A 22,528-nucleotide genomic window follows, 5' to 3' on the forward strand; every position below is an offset into this window, starting at 1 on the left:
AGTGATCGAACAGTTTCCCTTCGAAACATCTCTTTCCAATTCCCCGTTTTACGTGGCCTTTGGCCCGGCGAGATTTCGGGCTGACGGCCTCCCTTTTATTTTACCCATGTCACGCACGCTAGCTCGTCAGCTAGGGACAAATTGACGGAAGGAGTAACTTCGGGAGAGTGTCTGCAACATTTGGCTGCCTAGTGGAGAATTGGCTGAAGGTTTAAAGTTCAAATACAAACCTCCATCTCATTTAAATAAAACCTTTAATTCTACCATTTGCATAATCCGAATCACTTTTAATAATGAGTTGAAATTTTTTTAAAAAAAGATGGTAATAGTACTATAATGTATTCGAAATAATACTAGCATGAGTTTGAAAGTGGAAATGCACAGAGAAAATGAACATTATCTAATTAGCTTTGACTTGCAGAGTATACTAAACAAAATGATTTAGTTAAGTCATGATGCGTAAATAATAGAGGAAATAAAAAGTGAATTCACCTTAATAACTCTTGAGCTAATGATTTTTACGAACTAAGATATGATCTTTTCTAATTCATATGACATACCTTAAATACGCACTTTCATCTTCTGAATATTACATAGAAGTAAACAACACTACTTATACTTGCTCTAAAAATGAGAATGGCAAACGTTTTAGAGAAAAGTAAGACAAACATTACGAATCATTGTTTAATGAGTATTTTTTTTTTGAATTGTTATATTTTAGATTAAACGGGCATAAAAAACTAGTTTTGCAAAAATATTTTAATTTTATAATATTAAAAAGCGGATTAATGTTATAATATTAAAAACTAGTACTTTAAACTAAAGACATATCTCCCTAAATTTCCTTAAAATTATGTAAAGCTCGCAACGTTTTCAAATTTATTTTTTTTAAAAAGACCTCTGATGTCCTAACGTTAAATTATCCTGACATAATACACGAATTGTGAGCACGCAACTAAAAGTTTAAATTATTTTTTTATATATTAAAAAAATTACTAAAAGTTTTCTAGAACCTATTAAAAAGTGTAAAAATATTGTCAAAGTTTTATATTTGAAAATAAAATAAAAAATTTGTTTTATTTTATAAAGTTTTTTTCACCCACATAGTCGACATTTTCAAATGTGAATATGTTCACAAGATTCTTTCGTATTAAGTCCTGCGACTTTCCATTATAGTCTGGTTAAAGTAACAGTTTGAGTAGTTTTTTTTTACCTCATTAGGTTGTCAAGTGTTTTAGGGTTCAAAATATTTGAAAAAAAAACATGTAGTTTAAAGCAGTAGTTTTTAAAATGTGCTCCGCAGGTCTCCAGGGATCCGTTGAAGAGTTAGAAGTAATTCTTTTCTTGTTTTTGAAACATGTTTTTAAATATATATCCAATTAACTATCTGTCATTTCATTTCGCTTATTTTCATGAAGTTATGTTAGTAAAATGCTACTTAAAGGAAGATAAAGCAAAATTTAAGAATATATTAATTTTTTCTATGAACAATGTATTTGATGAATAATGAAAATATATGCAGGGCCAGCTCTAAGCATTCGTCACCTTTCCGAATGCGATAAAATCGTAAATTTGGCAAATAAAATTGCGTTTTGACGAAAGTATTGGCGAAGGATTTTTCACTGGAAAGAAACATAAATATTTAACTCGATCCTCAAAATTACATCAAAATGAATTTTTCTAAACAAATCAGTGTTTTTTATTCGATAACAGTAATTTTCGGTAGATGCAACGCATAACCCATTAGAATTAGGTTCAAATAATATAAGCCTGTAACAAATTACAGTAAAATAGTTTTCTGTGAGAAACAAATTAATCAGAAGTTTTTTTTAAAGATTTGCATTTGGTGAAGACTTTTGAAAATCGGTGAATACTTTTGATGTTTGGCTAATTTTCTGGCTAATAATTTAATATCCTTAGCTAACTTAAAATCCTTAGTTTAACATCGAAAAATAGCATGATCCACAATGAGCATACTCTATCATAATCCACCATCATAACTATGCATACTGAAGGTCACAAAACAATTTTTAAGTTAGTAAGAATAAAAACATTACCAAATTTTAACGAATCATTACCAATTTGAATCACAGGGAAACAGCAAATAATCACAGTGAAACAGGATAGAATGAAATTAAAGGCTTTTCAACAATTATTTGAACTGTTCAAAACTTACGGATATAGAGTTAGGTTACCAGATTTATAAACCATGGTTTGAGAACAAATCTGCGGAACGTTCGCAAAAAATTTTCCGATTTGAGAACACTTATACATTTATGGAAAATATTAATTTATGTGTGCAACAAAGAATATTTTTGAATTGATAACTAATATTTGATGTAGAATCATCTTCATCCAATTTGATTTCATTATTGTGCAGTTTTGAAACATCATAGAATATTATAAATTTGAACACATGTAAAATTAATGAGTATATGATTATTAAAATTTGATTATTTCTTGATAAAATAATTTTAAGACTGGCGTTTATATCTGCTAGTTTTAGCATGGTGGTTTCTGTTTGTGTTCTCAGTAAGCCAAAACTATTTTGTTTAAAAAAAACATGCGCATTTGTTTTTTTTATATTTCACTGCACATAAAAAAATACCATCTGTTTTCGGAAAAATTCGAGGACATTTGAGAGCACGTGTTAAAATTTGGGAATATTTTCTGTGCTCAAAAAGTTTGAAAGTTTTTGAGGACAATCAATGAAATTTAAGGACTGTTCTCAAGATTTGAGATCTTCTGGTCAGCTTAGTTTAGAGCCAATAATTTAAATTTAAACAATGAGAAGTTAATATTAAAGTAATAGGAAAAAGCCTTATTAAAAGACACGAATTTATGTCTCTGTACCTTCTGTGTGCACAACATGTCAGAAGTTTTTAAATGCAATTTACTTTACGTTTACTTGCTTTCTAAATGTATCACGTTTAGAAAATTATTTTAACGAATCGTGACAAATTCAGAAGACAACTTTCAAGAAACGAACAAAGGTCAGTCATTCTTGACCACACGCATACCAAAACGAACCAATCGCTATTTAAAAGAATGATTAAAATCACTCAAAAACGCAATTATTCTTGGGAAAAGGTTTTCTTTTAAAAACCTGTTCTGCTGATATAATCGTTTTAGAAATATGTAAAGAAAATGGTGCATCTTACACTAACGACAGAGATTTTGCAAGAAATATTGTTAATTTTTATATGAACTGAATACCGGTTCATTGTACGCGGTGAAAAAAAATTAATACCACAGGGGAACAAATTTTTGTGGCATTTAGGCAAATGTTAGATACTGCCTAACTTCAGTGTGGGGTTTGAAATCTGAAATTAGCTTAATTTGATTCTGAAGATTAATTTAATTAGCTTAGCTTAATTCTGAAATTAGGATTTTCAAATCTGAAATTAGCTTATCTTATAGCTACAAATTTTGTTAAATGACATTTTTAGTCTATTCTTTGACGAAAGATTAAAAACGTTATATATAGCAGAGGGTCACATAAATGTTGTGACAAACTTCAAAGGGATTAAAACTGTACAGGAGCCCATACCCAGAAATGTCGTCATACGTGGCTAGGAGCCCTTCCCCGTTTGCGACCCTTTGTTATATATAAGGTTTTCAAACTTACACATTTAATGAAAAAATAGACTAAAAATGTAAAAAAAACAAAAAACAAAAACTGTAGCTTGGAGAAAGAAAACTATTGCAGATTAGAAATCAGCTACACAAAAACATCAAATATCTGTTTAAAAAGCTAATGTTAACAGAATTTTTTTCCCAATGTAATTAATAAATTTGTATTCATCACACTATACATAAAGTTGAAAGTTACATGCAGCTACAGTTTAAGAAAAGTTAAAATAATTCCAGTATTTTTTTAAAATTATTATTTGTTCATCTTGGTGACTGACTTCACGTTATTAGATTAAGCAAAACACGGTTTGTAGAAATTCAACACATTAAAATCTTTTTATTTAAATAACTGATGACAATTTTTTTTATTTAAATAACTGATAATTTTAAATTATTTATGTTTATTGAAATACATTTCAAAAGCATAATCATGGAAAATTAAATAAGTGGTTTCAGATAATTTTTTTAAATCAGTTCTGTTTCAATGACGTCACTCCACGCTCATTTAATGCTTACTTGACTTAAGGCTCCTGGGGCTCTAACTTGACTCAATGCAAGTGACATAGTGTGGGCATCTCGATCCTCATTGGTTGTCGGAATATGGCATTTGTTTACGTTAGCAACTGTTCTTTTAATTCTATATCGGATATAGTTCGAGTGATATCGTTTAACTTCTGGCTTGGACAATTCTATAAACTATCGGCAAAGTACGGTTTTCATCAAACAGAGCTGTAAGCTAACAAATATTACTGGTGCTATCTTTTAAATATTTGGATGAAAACATAATCGTCTACAGCCTAATTTATGATGATGCCTATAGATTGTTAAACCAAAATGCAATGAGAAAAATTCCTTTTTTAAACATTTCTCCCGAGTTCATAAGATCAGGGGCTGAAATGACCCCTCGCACTGGTTGTGTAAATTTCAGAACCCTAGGTCAAACGGTTCTGGAGATATAAGACAGACACGCACCCATACCCTTTTCTTTTATTATGATAGATAAGTATTTTTAAGAAACACAAATACTGACAAAAATTTGGAATTTCCTTTATTTGTGAACAATATTTTAATTTTGATAGAAGTTACGTAGAATACTCATATATCATATTTTAAAAATTAAGCGACAATTGAAGTTGGAAATTTAATATATTTGGTAGAGGAATTACTAACTTCCTTATTTAAAGTATGCTAAAGGAAATGCACGGAAATTTTTAAGAAAAATTTAGGTTATACTTCTATCAGATGTCCAAAAATTACTAACGATATGAAATATTAACTAAAAAAATTGGTAATAACACAATATTTGAAGTTTGGAATTTAGTGTGTTAAAAATGAACTTTATCAAATAGAGGATTCAAAATCTATAGCAGCAAAATCAGTTTAAAAAAAGAAGTTTTTTTGAGGGAAAAAAACGTAAGAATGTTAGAGGTTTTAAATTTAGTATAATAATAACGAAATTCATCAAATAAAAGATTTTAAAAGTAAAAAAATTTGGAGTTCTTGATAATGGAGATACTAAGTGACTGTCTTTGGCTATTTTTGGAGTAAAAGAAGATTTACTCCAAAAATAGCCTTTGGCAACAAAAAATGGGCTGTTTACTTACACAAACTTTTACCTTAGCAAAATATTAGAACATCATTTAATAGTATAAACGCTATAAGCGAAAAGTTTAAATGAGAATGTGGAGTTGAAAACTTGTGTACAAAAAAAAAAAAAAAAAAAANAAAAAAAAAAAAAAAAAAAAAAAAGCAAAGCCTATACTAAATTTCTCTTCACGAACAATAAAATTTAAATCTAATTCATTCAAAATTACTAAAATATTGCTTAGAAACTTCATCCACCAAGTGTGTTAATTATAATGGGTTGAATATGTGTTTTTCTTGATTGAATATATGTTTTTTTCTTATTTGAATAAGACTTTTTTTAATTCAAATAATATATTTTTCTTATTTGAATAGTACGTTTCTAAAATTTAAGTTTTAAAATGTGGTAAAATGTGAAAAAAAAACATAATTAATAATTAAAAAATAATGTAATGATAATTAATTTTTAATAATTTAATTAATAATTTTAATAACAATCACCCCAGAAAGCATGTAACCTAACCTACTAAAAACCTTTTTTCAATAAAGCAAAAATATTGTAGTTATTGTACCTTTCATCCTAAAAGGATTAAAAATTATTTTTTTTAAGCTTTTTTAAAAAATATTGATGGTCATTACGTCACACTAGCGATAGGATCAAATTGAATCGTCCATTAAAATTTTATGACAAGGTGCATTTTATCAGAGCATTCAAGACTTTGCGAAAAGAAACCTTATAATTACCTAGATTTAATATTATTTTCACCTTTAGAGTAGCTTTATTAAAGGATTTTTTCACGCTTGAAAACCCTATGTCAACCTCGATTTAAGGGTTTTATATAGAAGGTTGTTTTCCAAGGTTTTGCATTAATGTAATGTGCATAGAATAGATCAGATTGCCACAGATCTCGTTTTAAGGTTAGATGGTTTACACGTAAATCGCATCACAAACCTTTTCAGGTTTATATTAAAAGGTTTTTTCTGAGTGAAAATAAACCTTATTTTACTATTTGGGACTAATTAAAAAAACATTTATTCTTTATTGTTCACAAACACAAATATTAAGATGTAGCACATTCTTCAGTTTTCCTTTCAGGTTTTCATTAACATTCTTTAGGTTTAGGCAATTTTATAAAACTTAATAAAAGAAATTAGTTATAGTAAATGATAAATTTTTGCATTTTAAAGCAAACTAATCCTTCAATCATATCTCATTTTTCATAGTAAAGCTGGCGATACTAAGGCGACTTCAAGTGGCGCAAAATTATCTATCTCGGTGATCGCCAAGCAGGGGAAAGAAGCTCAAATCTATTCATGCTCGAAAATCGGAAAGTAAAAGTTGAGAAAAGAAAGTGTGTTAAGGAAGGCGAATATTTTGAGTGAAAATTAGATAAATTTACAGCGCCCACTTGGCAAGGGGCATTGATAAGTAGTACCAATTTTCAAGGGATCAAGGGCTTAGTTGGCGAAGGGCTTGCAGCTGTCATTCTGATGAATAGAGAAAAGACTTTAGGGTTGCCATTTTGTATCTCTTGGAATTTTATGTAGAGGACGATGTCGCCAAACAATTAAGAACTGCTAGAATAAATTTAAATAAGTAAAAAGTGAACAAGAATGTTAAAAAAAATGTGTAACGAAATAATAAATATAAAGTTAATGGAATGAAATAAATAAAAATTGAATTATACTATTGATTTTTATAAATTTACTAGGAGCTAACGTGTTCGCTGACTCAAAACAGTTGAAATAATTCAATTAAACATATATGTACTAAAAAGAACACTTCTGACAACGCATCCCAAGTCCAAATATTTCCCTTACTATACTATTAAAATCTATTAATGGACATAAATGATTTTTTTGAAATAGCACTTATAATTGAAAGTATTGATGTTGTAACAAATTTGTGAGTTCATTACTGAAATTTAATATTTTTGCTAACAAAATAGGCGAATATATTTTAAATACAATGTTTGCACTCATTACTTTGTGCATGAAGTTAAAAGTTAAGTTCTAAATCATTAAACGACTCTCTTAAACCGCAATTCATATTAATAAATTAATGTAATTTGCACCAAGAAATAATAATTGTAAAATGTTTAATAAGATCAGACACAGATTTAAATGACTTTATCTTAAAATGTAATGTAGAATTACTTTATTCTAATAATAAAATAATAATAATAATAAAATANAATTTGCACCAAGAAATAATAATTGTAAAATGTTTAATAAGATCAGACACAGATTTAAATGACTTTATCTTAAAATGTAATGTAGAATTACTTTATTCTAATAAAATAATAATAATAAAACAATAACAATGAAATAATAATAATAATGAAATAATAATAATAAAATAATAATAATAAAATAATATTAATAAAATAATAATAATAAAATAATAAAAAAATAATAAAAAAAAATAATAAAAAAAAATAATAATAATAAAATAATAATAATAAAATAATAATAATAAAATAATAATAATAACCATCTTCTAAGACTCTTAATTTAGAAAATAAACAAAATTAAAAACACAATAATAACAGTACAGGTAAATACTTTTAAATGAGGGATACAGAAATATTTACAGGAAAACAATACCTTTGTGGCGTAACTATCACTACGATTATTCAACATCATTTAACTAGTATATAAGACATGCTAACTCAATTCTGTCAAGGGGTACCTTTTGTTAGATGAAGGTTGGCATTATCAAACGCTCTTTCCCCCACATTGGTAACCTACGGACGTGATATGAACTCGTCTTCATCGAAAGTTAGGTTCACTTCGATGAATGGTCCTGATTGGACAGTTGACTTGCTATTTGTGATTACGTCATCGTCCTCTTTGCGCTGTTGCTTTTTAGTCTCATTTACACATAAGAGATCCTGCACTCACTCGACTGCTAATAGCAACACAGGAGGAACCACACACACCACAAGCGATCAAAATTCGATGAACTTAATACAGCTCTCTCGATCTTTTGCAAATACGACAACTAGTGGTATCCGTGCATCGAATTCTATCCCAGATAAAATTGGAGTGGAGTATTGTGGCAGGTGGTAGGAGAGTATTATGACATAACTATCACTACGATTAACAAACATCAATTTACTAGTAAGTAAGACATGCTAACTTGATTCCGTCAAGTGGTACCTTTAGACAGATGAAGGTTGGCGTTATCAAACGCTCTTTTTCCACAACTTTATGACTTATATCAATTTTATGCTGATGACAACCCAACCAATATGGAAACTAATGTGGGGAAACTGAATCCTACCATGTGATTTTCCGGCCATTAAAAATGCACCGACAACAATGGAAAACTGAGACACCATCATTAGATTTCTATATATAGTTAGATATTAGTGTAATAGGTTAATTGAGAGAATTTAAAAGCTTTTACACAGTTAATTAATTAGAACACGTAAACAGTTATAAAAAATGACCTATTATATAAATGCTAGTTGAAAACCTATTCCTCCGAGATAGAAAAAAAAATTATTTTGAATGTTTTAAATTTCATTTGGGTAGCTAAAATATTGACACCAATGTAGAAATTAGATGAATTGGAAAAAATATTGCGATGTATTTTTTACAATGCATAGATATTAAAATTTTAACTCATTAGTCATGTCTGTGTCGGTCACCTCTCGAAAAAGCAGTAGCCAACTCATGATCCTTTATAACTGATAAGTAGAAGGTGAGAGGTTAGGTTTAGATGTAATGTACATAAAATATATATTTGAGCACACTCATTTAAGACATAGATACATTAAGTTTCAACACCTGGGTCTCAATAATAAGAAAAGAAAAGTTTTTAATTGCAAAATTATTTTGTCTAGGATTTAAAGAGCTAAATAAAACTAGTTGGCAAGCTAATGCCCATTTGCTGAGTATGACAAGCTTATACTTTATTTAAAATATGTATAATTGTACTTCAATTTGAACAGTTGCAAATATATTACACAATTTCAAATGATTCAATAACTAAAGACAAAAATTACTGAAGCATGCCTCGAAATTATTGGTAGTCCGTTAGTCCGAGACCACTAAAATTTGTCATGGACCATCATAAAATAATTATCAGTGGTCCGCAGACAGCAGCTACAGAAATAAAAGCACGCCATACATTTTTTCTTTATTTCATGCTTTGAATCGTGTTTTTGTCATAAAATTGCCTATTTTATAAAATTGTGATGTTACACAATCTCTATTTTGTAATTTAAAATAAATTTATTTTTAATTAACACAGGCGAGTAAATGGACACATCAAAAATTTATGCACATTAGTTACATTTTCTAAACACTAGTCCTTCGGATCGTAAGTACTAGTACTTATGACTAAATTGTATTAATGTCTATCCCTGCGATTGTAGGATAAACTTGCATTCAAATTCCATGAACTAGATAATCAAAATGTTGACTTCAGATTAAAAAAACTTTCATACTTAAAAACATTTTATCTATGCATTCATTTTCTTTCAGGGCGGAACAGACATTTAGTGGCACCTTCTGAAATCTTTTTCAGCTTGGATGAGACTCAATTCGAGACGTCAGATTTAACAACGTCATAGAAAATATGAAAAGATGCTCCTTGCATAGATTTAGACCAAAAGTTAATTGACTTTCTTACAGTTGTCAATAATCATACCGGCTTCTCTCTTCTTCGGCATGTAATTATCCCTCGCACTCATTCCGTGGGCGTTGACGGCGTCAAAAAGAGAAAATCAGATTTTTCAAAGATTAAGAATTAAATTACGTTTGTCATTAAGTTGACAACCCCCTGGAGTTGGTGCAGGACTCACCCCTGCTTTAAATCAACCATATGGAATTGGAATTTGATGATTATTAATTGATGGCATACTGAGTTCTTAATAGGAAGATACACATAGACTTTGTTTCAAAATAAATTTTTTGAAGTTAGTGATTTAGTATTTCGTCAGTATATTGTTTCAGATTTGTTAAAAAAAATTAAAGTCCACGTTTTTTTTAATCATTTAAATTTATTATTCAATATGATCTAGAAAGAGCCTCAAAACTAATGGGAATATAAAGAGGAATGCAATAGTATGTTGTGATGTATTGCATTAGGGATCATTCACAAATTGCGTTAGGAAAGTGTTATGCACGATAAGAATTTTGCAAAACTGCAAGGAAAAAATATGGTAGCAATTTCTGGAATTCGGGTAAATCGCCTTAACCATGCGACTTCAAGAAAGTTTGCTTGTACGTTTTTAGTTTGAGAAATTTTACTCTCCAAGCATTTAACCACTGAAAATTGAAATCTCAATAAACTTTGAAGTTAAATAACTACAAACTAGTAATAAATTTCAATTATTAATTCACTTAATTGCTCACAAAAATGTTTATAAATAGTTTCCGTCTTATAACCGTATTATCAGTTATTATATTTTAATTTAAACTATTATTTTTTTTTAAAAAAATGGCAATATAACGTACTTTCTCAATTTTTTTTTCTAACGGCATGTACTGAATTTTTATTCTTCACTGTGCTGCTCATGCAGGGCTGCTCATTTAACGTTACCCAGTAGGCTTCTGTGAGCCTAAGTGACGGAGGCGAGCAACATTATCCACGCCACACTGCCACAAATAACCATTCATAGATTGGGTCACATTCGCACATAACAGTGGACAACACACAGAAAGAAACATCCATACCCTGAGTTGGATTCGAACCCGCAGCTATTGGCTTCGCTGTCAGGCAAGCTAACCGCTCGACCACCTAGCCGGCACTTTTTCAAAATAACACACCATTCAGTCAATAAAAGATATCGATTGATTAGAAAATTACTATGTACATATTAGATTAACTCTCATAATATATGTCCACTATCATGAAAATTTTCGCCTTAATTATTAAAATGCAGCACTTAAAAGTTAAAATGCATAGTTGCAACTTACTAGTTGCTTACTAAGAGGATTTTCAGTAAAAAAAATTTTTTTGCAAAAATTATTCCTAAACAGGTATTTATTAATACTAATGTTCTTCAAAAGATATTTTATGATATTATATTGAAACATTTAGCACAAATCTAAGCAAATAATATTTGCACTAATTTTAATTGATAAAACTCATATTTATGTAATTTTAATGTCATAACATATTTTCTTATTCAAGTAATTTTAAGTTTCAAGTAATAATTACAGATTTTTTTTTAAATTTCAATTTTAGTTTTATTCTTTTACTATTATTACTCCAAAAATTTCATATTTTATTAAAAATTTTTAAAAAAATTATTTTTATAAATTAAAAATTTTTTTGGAGTATTTTTTAAAAAAAAAATTAAATATTCATAAAACATGTGCACTGTGAAATTTATGTTGTGTATAAAGGTAATCAGGGAAATAATTTAAAAGGAATTAAATACTTGCATTCTATAAAATTAATATTGTAAATGAATTCCCAAAAAGTAAGCTTACACGCCAAAAAATGCGTCATGGTGTTTAAAAATCTCGCCACAGGACAAACGATATTAAGAAAGTTAAAAAAGAAGAACTAATCGAGAAGGGACTTAGGAATGGCAGCACGGTGAAGCGGGTTAATTGACATTAAATGAAATGAGTGGATTACAGAGGCACTGAAATGCATGCAAATTACGTCGCGGGGGTAAGTTGGGCTCACCATAAAACGCCAACACATTCTTTGCCAGCCAACCAGAAAGCAAACAATTAACGAAGACTAAAGATAACTTCTGATAATAATTTTTTTCTCTCCCTATTTCTTCTTTATCAGGCTGATAAATTAATAACACTTCCTATTTATGCATCTTCAAGTTTTTCTTTATTCAGCTTCTTTGAAGAACTTAGTGTAATAGTTTCTTCAGTAGGTAGTTATTATGTACAAAAATAATTAAAAATCGAATCACCTTGAATAACTTTTAAATTAATGAACGGCTTTTCACGAACAAGATTTCGGTTTTAATATTTGGTGTGCTTTATTTCTAGGATTTATTTTCACATCGAAGAATTCTTTAATATTGAAATTAATACTATAACTAAAGTCATTCGATATTTAAACAATACAATAAACTGTATTAAGCGGAAAATCAGCTAGATTTAAAAAATAGTTTACGATTAAATAGTTTATTAAGCACAGTTTAAATAGTTTATGTTAGGTACAGTTAGGTAATAGTTTATACAGTTAGGTAATAGTTTATGTAGTTTAATAAAAAACAACTTTTGATTTAAGAAACGGATTAGAAATCATGTTATACCCTTGGATATAACTAAAAGGTACTCCAAGTGGGGATCATCCCCCAGTAGGTGGTAAAGACTAAATTTCTGGGTATTTGAAAAGTGTTTGGGTTTTCATGATTAGGGATGAAATTAATATTTAGTGCGCATTAAGATTCATCGATATTTTGATTTGGTATCGATGAATTATATGTTTCTAATCATCCACCATACAATATTTCTTATTAAAGCACTTATTAAAATTGTTTGCCTTAAAAAAACACCTTTTAACGATGGTACGAAAATGCGGTAGTACCCACTTGACGATTTTAACATTTAAACTTTTATAACGTTGAAAAATATATAAAGGTGAAAAATAAACTAATAAATTTATATAAACTTCAATGGCAATCAAGCTGAATGCACAACAGAACTAAATTAAAATAATCTAATTCTCTAACACTTTATTTTGTTTAAAAAATTAACTTTTTCACAGTCTAGTTGCTGCTCGCTCGGAAGTACTTCAATTTCAATTTTAACTGTTTTCGAGAGTCAATGTCGTAATATTGTCAAAGTTCTATATGAATTGAATTTTAGTAATAATTTAAAACCTATCCGGATGCCATTAAATAACACAAAACACCATAAGTATGAGTTCAAGATATTTTAGCACAGTAGGTGCAGTTGTATTAAAATTGTTACCATCTCTGTCCTGAGGTCTCTGTCTCTGAACAATCAATGCTCATTCAATCAATGCTCAATGCTCCATTCTGAACAATGCTGAACAATCAATGCTCCATTACGTGCTGCACTACTCCCTCACGCACCTCTAGAGCTATAACTTGAGTACCGTATAACATATATTTGTTATATCTCGAAAAAAAAAGTCAAGCTTCTTTACCATTAATTTATATGACAGTGTGCGGCACCATAGCACCGTTTATGTTCAAAATTTTTTACATCCATTTTAGAAAGGATCAGAAATAAGTCTAAATATATCCATTTTAGAAAGGATCAGAAATAAGTCTAAATATATCCAGGATCAGAAATAAGTCTAAATATATCGTGGGGAGTTTTCCGTATCGTGATCTGTGGCAGAATAATCGCCAAGTCTTGCAACTTCCGAGCAGCGGCAAGAAAAAAAAAAAAAAAAAAAAAAAAAAAAAAAACATCACAGAAAGGGACCAGTTTGAATCGTATAACTCGTATCCAACCTCAGAACAAACATCTAGATTTTTGTTGTTTTTTTTTTTTAAATTTATGTGTAAAATCTATTTGTAATTAGCTCTTATGAAATGAACCAAAAAGATAGAGTTTAAATGGAGAAAAATCATTCTAAAATATGTTATGTTGATACGTTTGCGACATTTGTTACTTAAAATACATTGCTGATGAAAAGCTTTATTTTTGCTTTTATTTAAATACCATAGTCTTATTATAAAATATTATGAAAAATAATGCTGTAACTGATATTATTGCTTGTATTTTACTAATAAAAAATGTATAAGAAATATATTAATCTCGCATCATGCGTGCACAAGTTTCAAAGCTATTTTATAGCTGACTATTATGACTATTCAACAACAACAAGGCTATTAAAAACTTGGCTGTTCAAAATTTTCAATATTTTGCACTTTATTTCACAAAAAGTTGCAGCGCAGAACTCATTTAATATATTATTAATACATAAACAAAACACATCTCTTATTAGTAAAATACAGACAATAAAATTAATTTAAAGCATTATTTTAGTAAAAAGTAAAAATAAAATTATGTGATGCGCAACAGAACACATTGTTTACTGGAAAAAAAACAGAGCTTCGAGTAAAACAAAGACTCATCATTCTTCATCAGAAGTTTCCATTGTTTTTTCATTTAACAGTAAGAAGCATTGTTTTAATTCCATACAATCCGTGAAACATCTCCAAATTGATTTTGATGAAAGAACCGGAATACAACATTTTATTCATCTATAAAAAACGATTCAGCATTCCATTTTTTTTTCTTAATTCCAGGTGTTGCTAAAAGTATACGTTGCGTTACATGTCGCTTTCTACCTATATTTAAGACAACAACAGAGCGAGTGTCAATGCAGAAGTCTGAGAAATGTAAAAAGTATGGAAAATAAGTGCAATTACGAACTGAAAGACAGAATAACTCTTTGAGCTAGGCCTAATTGCAATAGTCCTTAAGCGAGTCGGTTGTCATCAATCTTTATTAAAAAAGATAATGCGTGTTAAAAACAGAGAAACGTCAGAAGTGGACAACTAATCAACCCACCCTTAATCTTTATTTTGCCGACGGTTTTTCAATGCAGGTGGTCTCTAAAATCGCATGATTTCATCTTGAAAATCACTGCTCAAGAAGAATAACTTCGATGTCGTGTAAAGCTTTGTAGAGCATTGTGTAATACATTTAGAGAAAGTACATAATGTTAGGACTGCAATAGGCTTTTAAAGTAGTAATCAAAATCCAATTTGCTAGAAAAAAATGTTGGGTCACTTTTTGTGCTTTATAAATGTATTTAACAGAGAAACTTTGCTGAAAAATAATTGTTGTTAAAAGCATTTTAATCCGAAAAAAACAATAGGAATTCTTTTCAGTAGTTGCGTATTTGGATCTGGTAGGTTAATGAAACTGCATAATTGCAGCGTCATTAGCTACCTTCCCAAAGGTTTATCAATCTCTTCACTAAAATTATTATTCTCTTCGCTAAAAAACACACACAGATATAATAGACTACTTACAAGCTATTGCAGAATCAAACTAACTGATAGTTAACATAGAAGCTATTTTGGAACAGGTAGCTAACATGGAAACTATTTCGGAACAGATAACTAACATAAAAGTAATTGTGGAGCAGATAGCTATAGAAGAAGCAATTATGTAATAGATAGCAAACATAAAACAGGGTGGCACAATCTAAAGAAGTTTGAACTGTCTTATGAGGTTATTGTAAATTTTATATTGATTCATCTTCAAATTTCACATCGATTTTTGGAATTCAAAGTCAGTTATAACACAGATATTTAATTTACAAATATTTTACTCGATAGTAATTAGTCAAAACCTTTTGCTTCTCTGATCTTTTCTCCCCGTTTTTTTTAAAGTTTTTTTTTATAGAAAGTGGCTACTCTGTGGAAGCTTTTGTGGAACTACGAGCTAACATAGAGGATATTGTGGAACAGATAGCTAACATAGAAGACATTGTGAAACTGCAGATTAGATAGTTTACATAGATGCTTTTGTAGAACAGATAGCTAACATTTAAGCTATAGTGGATATGATACTATTTTAATAAACAACAATCCTTAATTATTTTTATAATGGGTTCTTAAAATTCAAATAAAAAATAGGAGAAAATGTGCTGATAAAATAGCACAAAATTGAATGAAAAGTTGCTTTCGCAAATTGAGCATTTGAATTTTAAACAGATTTAAATGAAGACTTAACGTTATTACGCGCGTTATTACGTTATTATTAGAAGTGTTATTAGAAGTGTTACGCGCAGCAATTTTGATTATTATTTCGAGAGATTTAAAAAAAAAACTGTTTAGAAAAAAATCCTACTGAACAATTTTAAAAAAAAAATCAGAACCAATGCAAGCTAGAATTATACAAAAAAGTCAAAATCAATATTGAGGGATGTGTACTAACCGCAAAATGTCCTCCTAATAAAGGTCCAGCTTGTCCGATATACAAAGTAGAAGCTGTATCAAACACCAATCTCTTGGGTATTCTTCTTGCAACATCAGCTGATACTTCTTCGCAATTAAAATATAAGGTAATGTTGTTTTCTGCTATCCGGAAAGCTAATCTGTTCAAGTCATCACAATGAAAGAATATCAAATTTTAATAAAATTTTTTATAATTTTCTTACAATATGTCATCAAATTCTCCATGAAATTTCTTTAAAATTTCTTAATATCAAAATAAAATATTTTTGGATAAAGGTTAAGAATAAACACTAAATGGCTAAATTTTTAAATGTTTCTAAATGACAAGTAAAATCCAATGAATATTCCGCTTTTTCTCTTTTACACTGTATCATGATTTGTCCTACAATTCTTAATAGAAGCACGTTCTATGTTTTGAATTAAAAATTGCATATTGCTAACAGTGTGCGTCTAAATGTAAACTGTAAAAAGTTTTGGTACACAGGTACAGCCATTTTTTGCGTTAAGGTAAACTAAATACTTATTTATGATAGAACAGAAGTGTAGTCATAGCGCAGAAAATTATGTAAAATTGATAAAATGACAATTATTTGAAAGAATTATTGCGAATATATTTTCTAAAAACGTACTTGTTTTTTAACTGAATTGTTTTTGTGACACAGCCATTAAATTGATTCTAATATGCATGAATATATGTATTATCAGTAAATAAACAAATAAAAGATAAATAATAAAACTATAACACTGAAAAAATAAATAAAAAAAATATTACTTCATGCACTGTAAAATTTTTTAGTTAATATCAACACCAAAAATCACATTCAGCTATAAAAGATACATTTCCTTTATATTGGACAGTCGTCTATTTTCCTAAAGAGTAATTGTTTTTTTTTAATGATGTAAGACGGAAATATGAGTGTTTTAAAATTATAAAATAAGAAATAAGAATTTTTAGATAAAAGTATTGATTTTTAAAAAAAAATTTAAATAATTTATTCGTATTAGGTCATCAAGCTGTAGGGTGGATTCCTCTACTTTAACAGCCTTTGGAGATTGATTTCTCCTGCTTAAAAAAATCATCGTAAGCTTTAAAAACATTAAAAACATTTTTAAAAAATTTAGTTTAATCGATATTAAACTGTATAAACTACGCATCATTATTAAGTTTGAGTTCTTATAGGAAACTAATAATAGTTTATTCAGCTCTAGTGCTGGTTGGTTAATCACCATGATACACCCCAAAATGTAATATTCTCCAAAAAAGGTGATGATGTGTCTTTTTTACTCTAGTGCAGATGTGATTAATTATGATTTTATGAAACCTGTAACGACCACAGCAGAATTAAGTGGACAAAATGATGCAAAATCTTGCAGAAATATTTCTTAGATGGGTGAGCAGATCGTCTCTTATCTTATTGAATGGCATTGTCATGAATGATTATAACAAAACTACTATAATTGGAACTTCTTCAAACTCACTAGAGGCGCCTATTGCTTCTTTCTAAATTTGGACAACTTTTTAATAGGAAAGGAAATCTATTCCGAAGATGCTGCAAAAATGGTCTTCCGCTAAGGTTACACCTCACTTTCCAGAACAACCTGCTGCTTACTTGGCAAAAGTGTAGAGAAAACATAGATGCATACTTTAATTAAATAAATAGTTCCTTGTATCTGTAAGCTATAGATCAACTCTGTCTTTTATCATAAAGATCTCATACTTGAAGATGTGTCAGATGAAGATGGGTGAAGATGAAATGTCAATTTAGAAAACATTCTCATTCTATCTTTTCAAATCTTATTAAACATTACATTACTTGTATTTAATAACATATTTTGCTAAAAACTATTTTTGATGTGTGGGTTTAAAAAAAACGCAGCAATTTTTAAAAAATTTCCGCAATCTAAGTTAAGCATGGTGTTCAGAGAGCACCCTTATCTTCTATCCTTAAAGGCCTGGTTCATAATAATATTTATAACAATAATAATATATGCCTGTAATGTAGTCTTTCAATTTATGCAATAATCTAATTAAAAATATTTTAAAATTATATTCAAACGTACATAGGTTGTATACAAATATACATATATTATATACAAATATACATATAATATATAGTAGAAATATATATGAAATTATATTACGTATAATTTTAGACAAAGTTTTACTAAAGCACTGTGACAAATTTGGCAAAGATTTTTTTTTTAAAAAAAATATGGCTAACGCCTTTTTAGAGAACATCCTATATTCTATCATCCAGAATCTAGTTAAGATTCATAATTAATAGCATTTATAGCCGTGGTGGCTCAGGGGATAGAGCGTTCGCCTTCTAATGAACTGAACCGGGTTCGAATCCCAGCGGTGGCTGGTCGATACGAGCCCCGCATCCGGCTCCCACCGACCACAGTGCTGACGTAAAAATATCCTCAGTGGTAGGCGGATTTTGTTTTAAAGTCCCCTTGCCGTCAGGCTAATCGTGGGAAGTTTTCGTTGTTTTTCTCTCCATGTAACGCAAATGCGGGTTAGTTCCATCGAAAAGCCCTTCACGAAGGCAAAATTTCTCCCAATACTTGATCCAAGATTTCCCTTATCTTCTGGATTGGATTCAAAATTACAAGACTACTTGAACATTTGTAGTCTTAAACTCAAAAAATTGCGTCGGCTGTTCATCGACTGTTATAAAATAAAATAAAATTAATATCATTTGCTACATATGTGCATAATTTTTGATGACCAAGTTTTTAATGAAGTAAATTCTAGAATTTTTTACGAACCAAAATTTATCACGTCTCGAACACTTACCCCAATAGCTATTTCTTTCCTCATCAGTATCACTTACAACCGCTTAATTGGAAAATTTTTACTTAATAAATACATCTCCTTAATACCAGAAACCCCCATTAAAACTTGACTTACTACATCTTCGCTATCTTAAGAGGACATAGAAATTTCGACAACTTTTTTTTTGTTGTTGATAAAATGCAATCAATGGTGTTAAATATTCTAACCTTGTCCACATTCCAACAAAATCAGGAACCTGGATGGTGATAAGGGTTTGTGAGGTGAGGTGCATGTCCACGTCAGTATAGTACAGAGAAATGTTTATTGTGGAGTTGCCAGCATCCATCAGTCTCAGGCCGAGTTGCACTACTGTCTCTGTTGGGTTGAGCACTATTCGGAAAAAGATGAAACACTCAAGCAATCAATTGCGAGGAACATATATCCGATAAGGGAACATAGGGATTGCTTTCATTAAAATATTTTACTTTCATGTCATAAGAAAATACCATTAAGGGCAATTTTGGTGTTACGTGATGAGTTTATAAATTCATAATATCGTTATATAACAGTGATATTTTTACAAGAAATGTCAATATTTTTAGAAAATCAGTTATTAAATCATTCGGCACTTAAAACAGTCCATTAGTTGAAACATTAATAGAGATATCAACTAAAGGAATGCATTTTCAATTTGAGAAATGTTTCAATTATGTTAGAATGTCATGTTAAAATTGGAACAATATTAAATTTAAATTTCTCCAAGTAATTTCGTTGAGAGACTTGTGTTTGCTCTGGTAATCTTAAAATAAATTGTTTCATTCACAAAATCTGTTTCGAGTTTTGATAATTTAATAACATAAAATATTTAAATTATTTTATTTCCAAAATGTGCCAATAAAATATTGCTATTTTTGGTGTCACGCGATAAGTATATAAACTCAAGGTATCATAACATACATAGAAAAATGATATTTATACAAGAAACAACAAAATTTGCTGAAAATTTTAATCAGTATCAATTAAAGAAGACTATCAATTACAAGACGTTGCTCAGAAATATACTGATATAATCTTGCGTCTTCAATTTAAACGAACTTAATACAAATTTCAATGTTAAGAAGTTTTAATAATATTTTAGTAACATTTTAAGTATAATAATTAAGTTTAAAATATATTTTAAATGAAGCATTTTGTTTGCAAAGTTATTACGTCAAATTTCATCTTTTAAACCGCAATTTCTAAGATATGAAATATTTTAGAATTTTTGCTTAGTTGATAAAATACTCCACGAACCACAATTTTTGGTATAACCACGTGATAAGTATATAAATTCATATGGTTGTTATGTACAACTAGAATAGTATTATTTTTATAAGGAACGACAATGTGCACAAAAAAAATTATTAGTATCGGAAATAACAAATATATTTAATAATAATATAGCATATCATTGTAATGTAGCATATCCAAGTTTTAATTATGTTTTAGAATAAAAATTTCAAGATTAATTTTAAAAAAAATATTAATTGTTTAATTTATTTTTTGAATAAATTCACAAAGTGATTACTGCAAGTTTTGCGACATTCGAAACCATTTATTAACTCTACTTTATAGCAATTTTCTTAGGTTTCTGTGTTCCGGCGTTTAGCGGGTTTATCAACTTATTTAACTAAACAAAATGCAGTAATTTTTAACTACTTTTAAGATCGATTACGCGAAATTCAATATCAATATATAAAATAATATTGAAAAACTACTTAAGTATTAATAGGTCCAAAAGGTGTTCCGAGAGTTACGACTTTTTTAAACGATTTTTGATTTATATTGAATGCTTATTTTGATTTATATCTACTGTTTTTAATACGATTTTTGATTTATATCCAATCACTATTTTTTTTCACTATTTTGTTTATTTTTATGAAATTGTTAAAAACGAAAATGTCTTAGTTGTTGTTGTTGTCATCGTAGGCCATTAAGGAAAGAGGTGCGATTGTTCTTGTTTTTCAGTGGTTCCATCTATGGCCAAGAATTTGAATCAATCGAATAAAAAACGATCAATCTCCAATTCAGTACCCCCAGAGGTATAATTTGTTATGGGAACATAGCGGACTTTGTGACCCCACAGATTTAACGTGCACGAGTAAACATTTATTACACGAGGAGTCTTTGGCCGGCTGGATTCAAACTCCAATTCTCACGAACGTGAGTCCAGCTCCCTGCCAACCAGATTATCCAAGCCCAAAATGTTTTAGTGTTTTAATGTTTTCCATAAAAAAATTTATTAAAAAAAAGAAAAATAAATAGCCAAATTCTTCAGCAAAGAAATGAGTTTCCCTGATAACAATTCTCGCTGTTGATAACAGTTCTTTTTCGTTTTCATTAAAACAAAAACAATAATTCAGCTTATTTCATTCATTTTCAGTTGCATGACACCCAAAACAAATTCGGAATAGATTAGATTCTATTATTGATAAAATGATGAAAAAATCAGTTTAATTCCTCAGGTTAAATATTTTCAAAATGATTGATAGCAATTATGCGGTTCATTTATGAACTTTATTTATTTAATCAGGATTCCGCCGAAAAGGGGTCGATTATTTAGGGTTCCGTAGCCTGAAAAAATTAGAAACCGCTTGGCTAAACAACTAAAAAAAAAGAACTCAACAAGGATTAATACTGAAAATTATTTCTTACCTGCAAATACAAAACCTCCATCAGAGTTACTAGGCCGCAAAGTTGCACCGATAGTAAAATTTCTGTATAGGGAGGGAGGAAGGTGAAGCCTGTAGGGAGCTTTAATGTCAGCTTCTTGCTCTATGCGGAAAGCAGGAAAACCATCGGGGCCAATCTCGAAATTGATACCAGGAGAAGCGAATGGAATCTGGATGGCGTGAAGAAGATCCACTACTCGAGGTTGAGCTGAAATAGTGGAACACACTATGAATTGAATGACGCGTATAAATTGAATGAATATGAATTGAATGACACACTATGAATTGAAAGGGATATGTTAAGAATCTGAAATTTCAAGAAAAACTAAAAAAACTGCTCAATTGTGGAAAGATTGCTTTAATTGCTTCCAAATTGTTGGATTCTCTTTTTCAGGCAATCTAGAAAATTACTCGAAAAATTACTATCAAGAAGTTTTGACACAGTTTTTTGATTTTTCTAGAAAGTGCAGATTTGTAACATACCCTCTTTTAACATTGATCGCTTCAATTATATACTTTCAAAAAATACCTCATTTCGAACCTTGTCATCAGAAAGAGTTTAAACCCATTAAAAAATAACTACTTTTACGTAATATAAATTGTAGAATTCAGTAAAAAAGTACATAAGTTAGAAGTTTTTACTATAAATTTAGCCAAAGAAAAATGGTAAAAACTAAAAGTACAACCAAGCTATTAATGATGAAATCTACGGACTGATAATTTGTAAATATAAGGAATTATTAGGTTGTTCAGAAAGTTATTTCGTTCTTAAAAAAATAGAATGTGGTTTTCTTTTTATTGTTAATAAGTATTTTATAGCATCATCTACTGTTTATTCTGGTCCGATACCTTACACAGTCTTTCTGGCAGTAGCATGATTCCTAGAGCATAAAATGTTTTTGTTCTTTACTGGCAAAAAAATTTATCCATATTTTTGACTT

The 22,528-nt window shown here is 29.2% G+C and overlaps 1 protein-coding gene across 13 annotated transcripts in view; it reads right to left on the reverse strand.

Annotated features, from left to right (window-relative positions):
- Positions 1–22,528, reverse strand: part of LOC107456799 (collagen XV/XVIII-type protein multiplexin) — a 233,474-nt gene that overhangs the window by 170,148 nt on the left and 40,798 nt on the right. For all 13 annotated transcript variants that reach the window (XM_071178380.1, XM_071178385.1, XM_071178384.1 and 10 more), the window contains exons 3-5: positions 21,571–21,795; positions 19,104–19,266; positions 16,078–16,237 (exon numbers count right to left, since the gene is read on the reverse strand). In XM_071178380.1, coding sequence (XP_071034481.1) covers positions 16,078–16,237; positions 19,104–19,266; positions 21,571–21,795 — 548 coding nt within the window. The remainder of the gene's footprint in view (positions 1–16,077; positions 16,238–19,103; positions 19,267–21,570; positions 21,796–22,528) is intronic.

The sequence above is a fragment of the Parasteatoda tepidariorum genome, chromosome 3 (genome assembly GCF_043381705.1).
Source record: "Parasteatoda tepidariorum isolate YZ-2023 chromosome 3, CAS_Ptep_4.0, whole genome shotgun sequence".
NCBI classification, from domain to species: domain Eukaryota; kingdom Metazoa; phylum Arthropoda; class Arachnida; order Araneae; family Theridiidae; genus Parasteatoda; species Parasteatoda tepidariorum.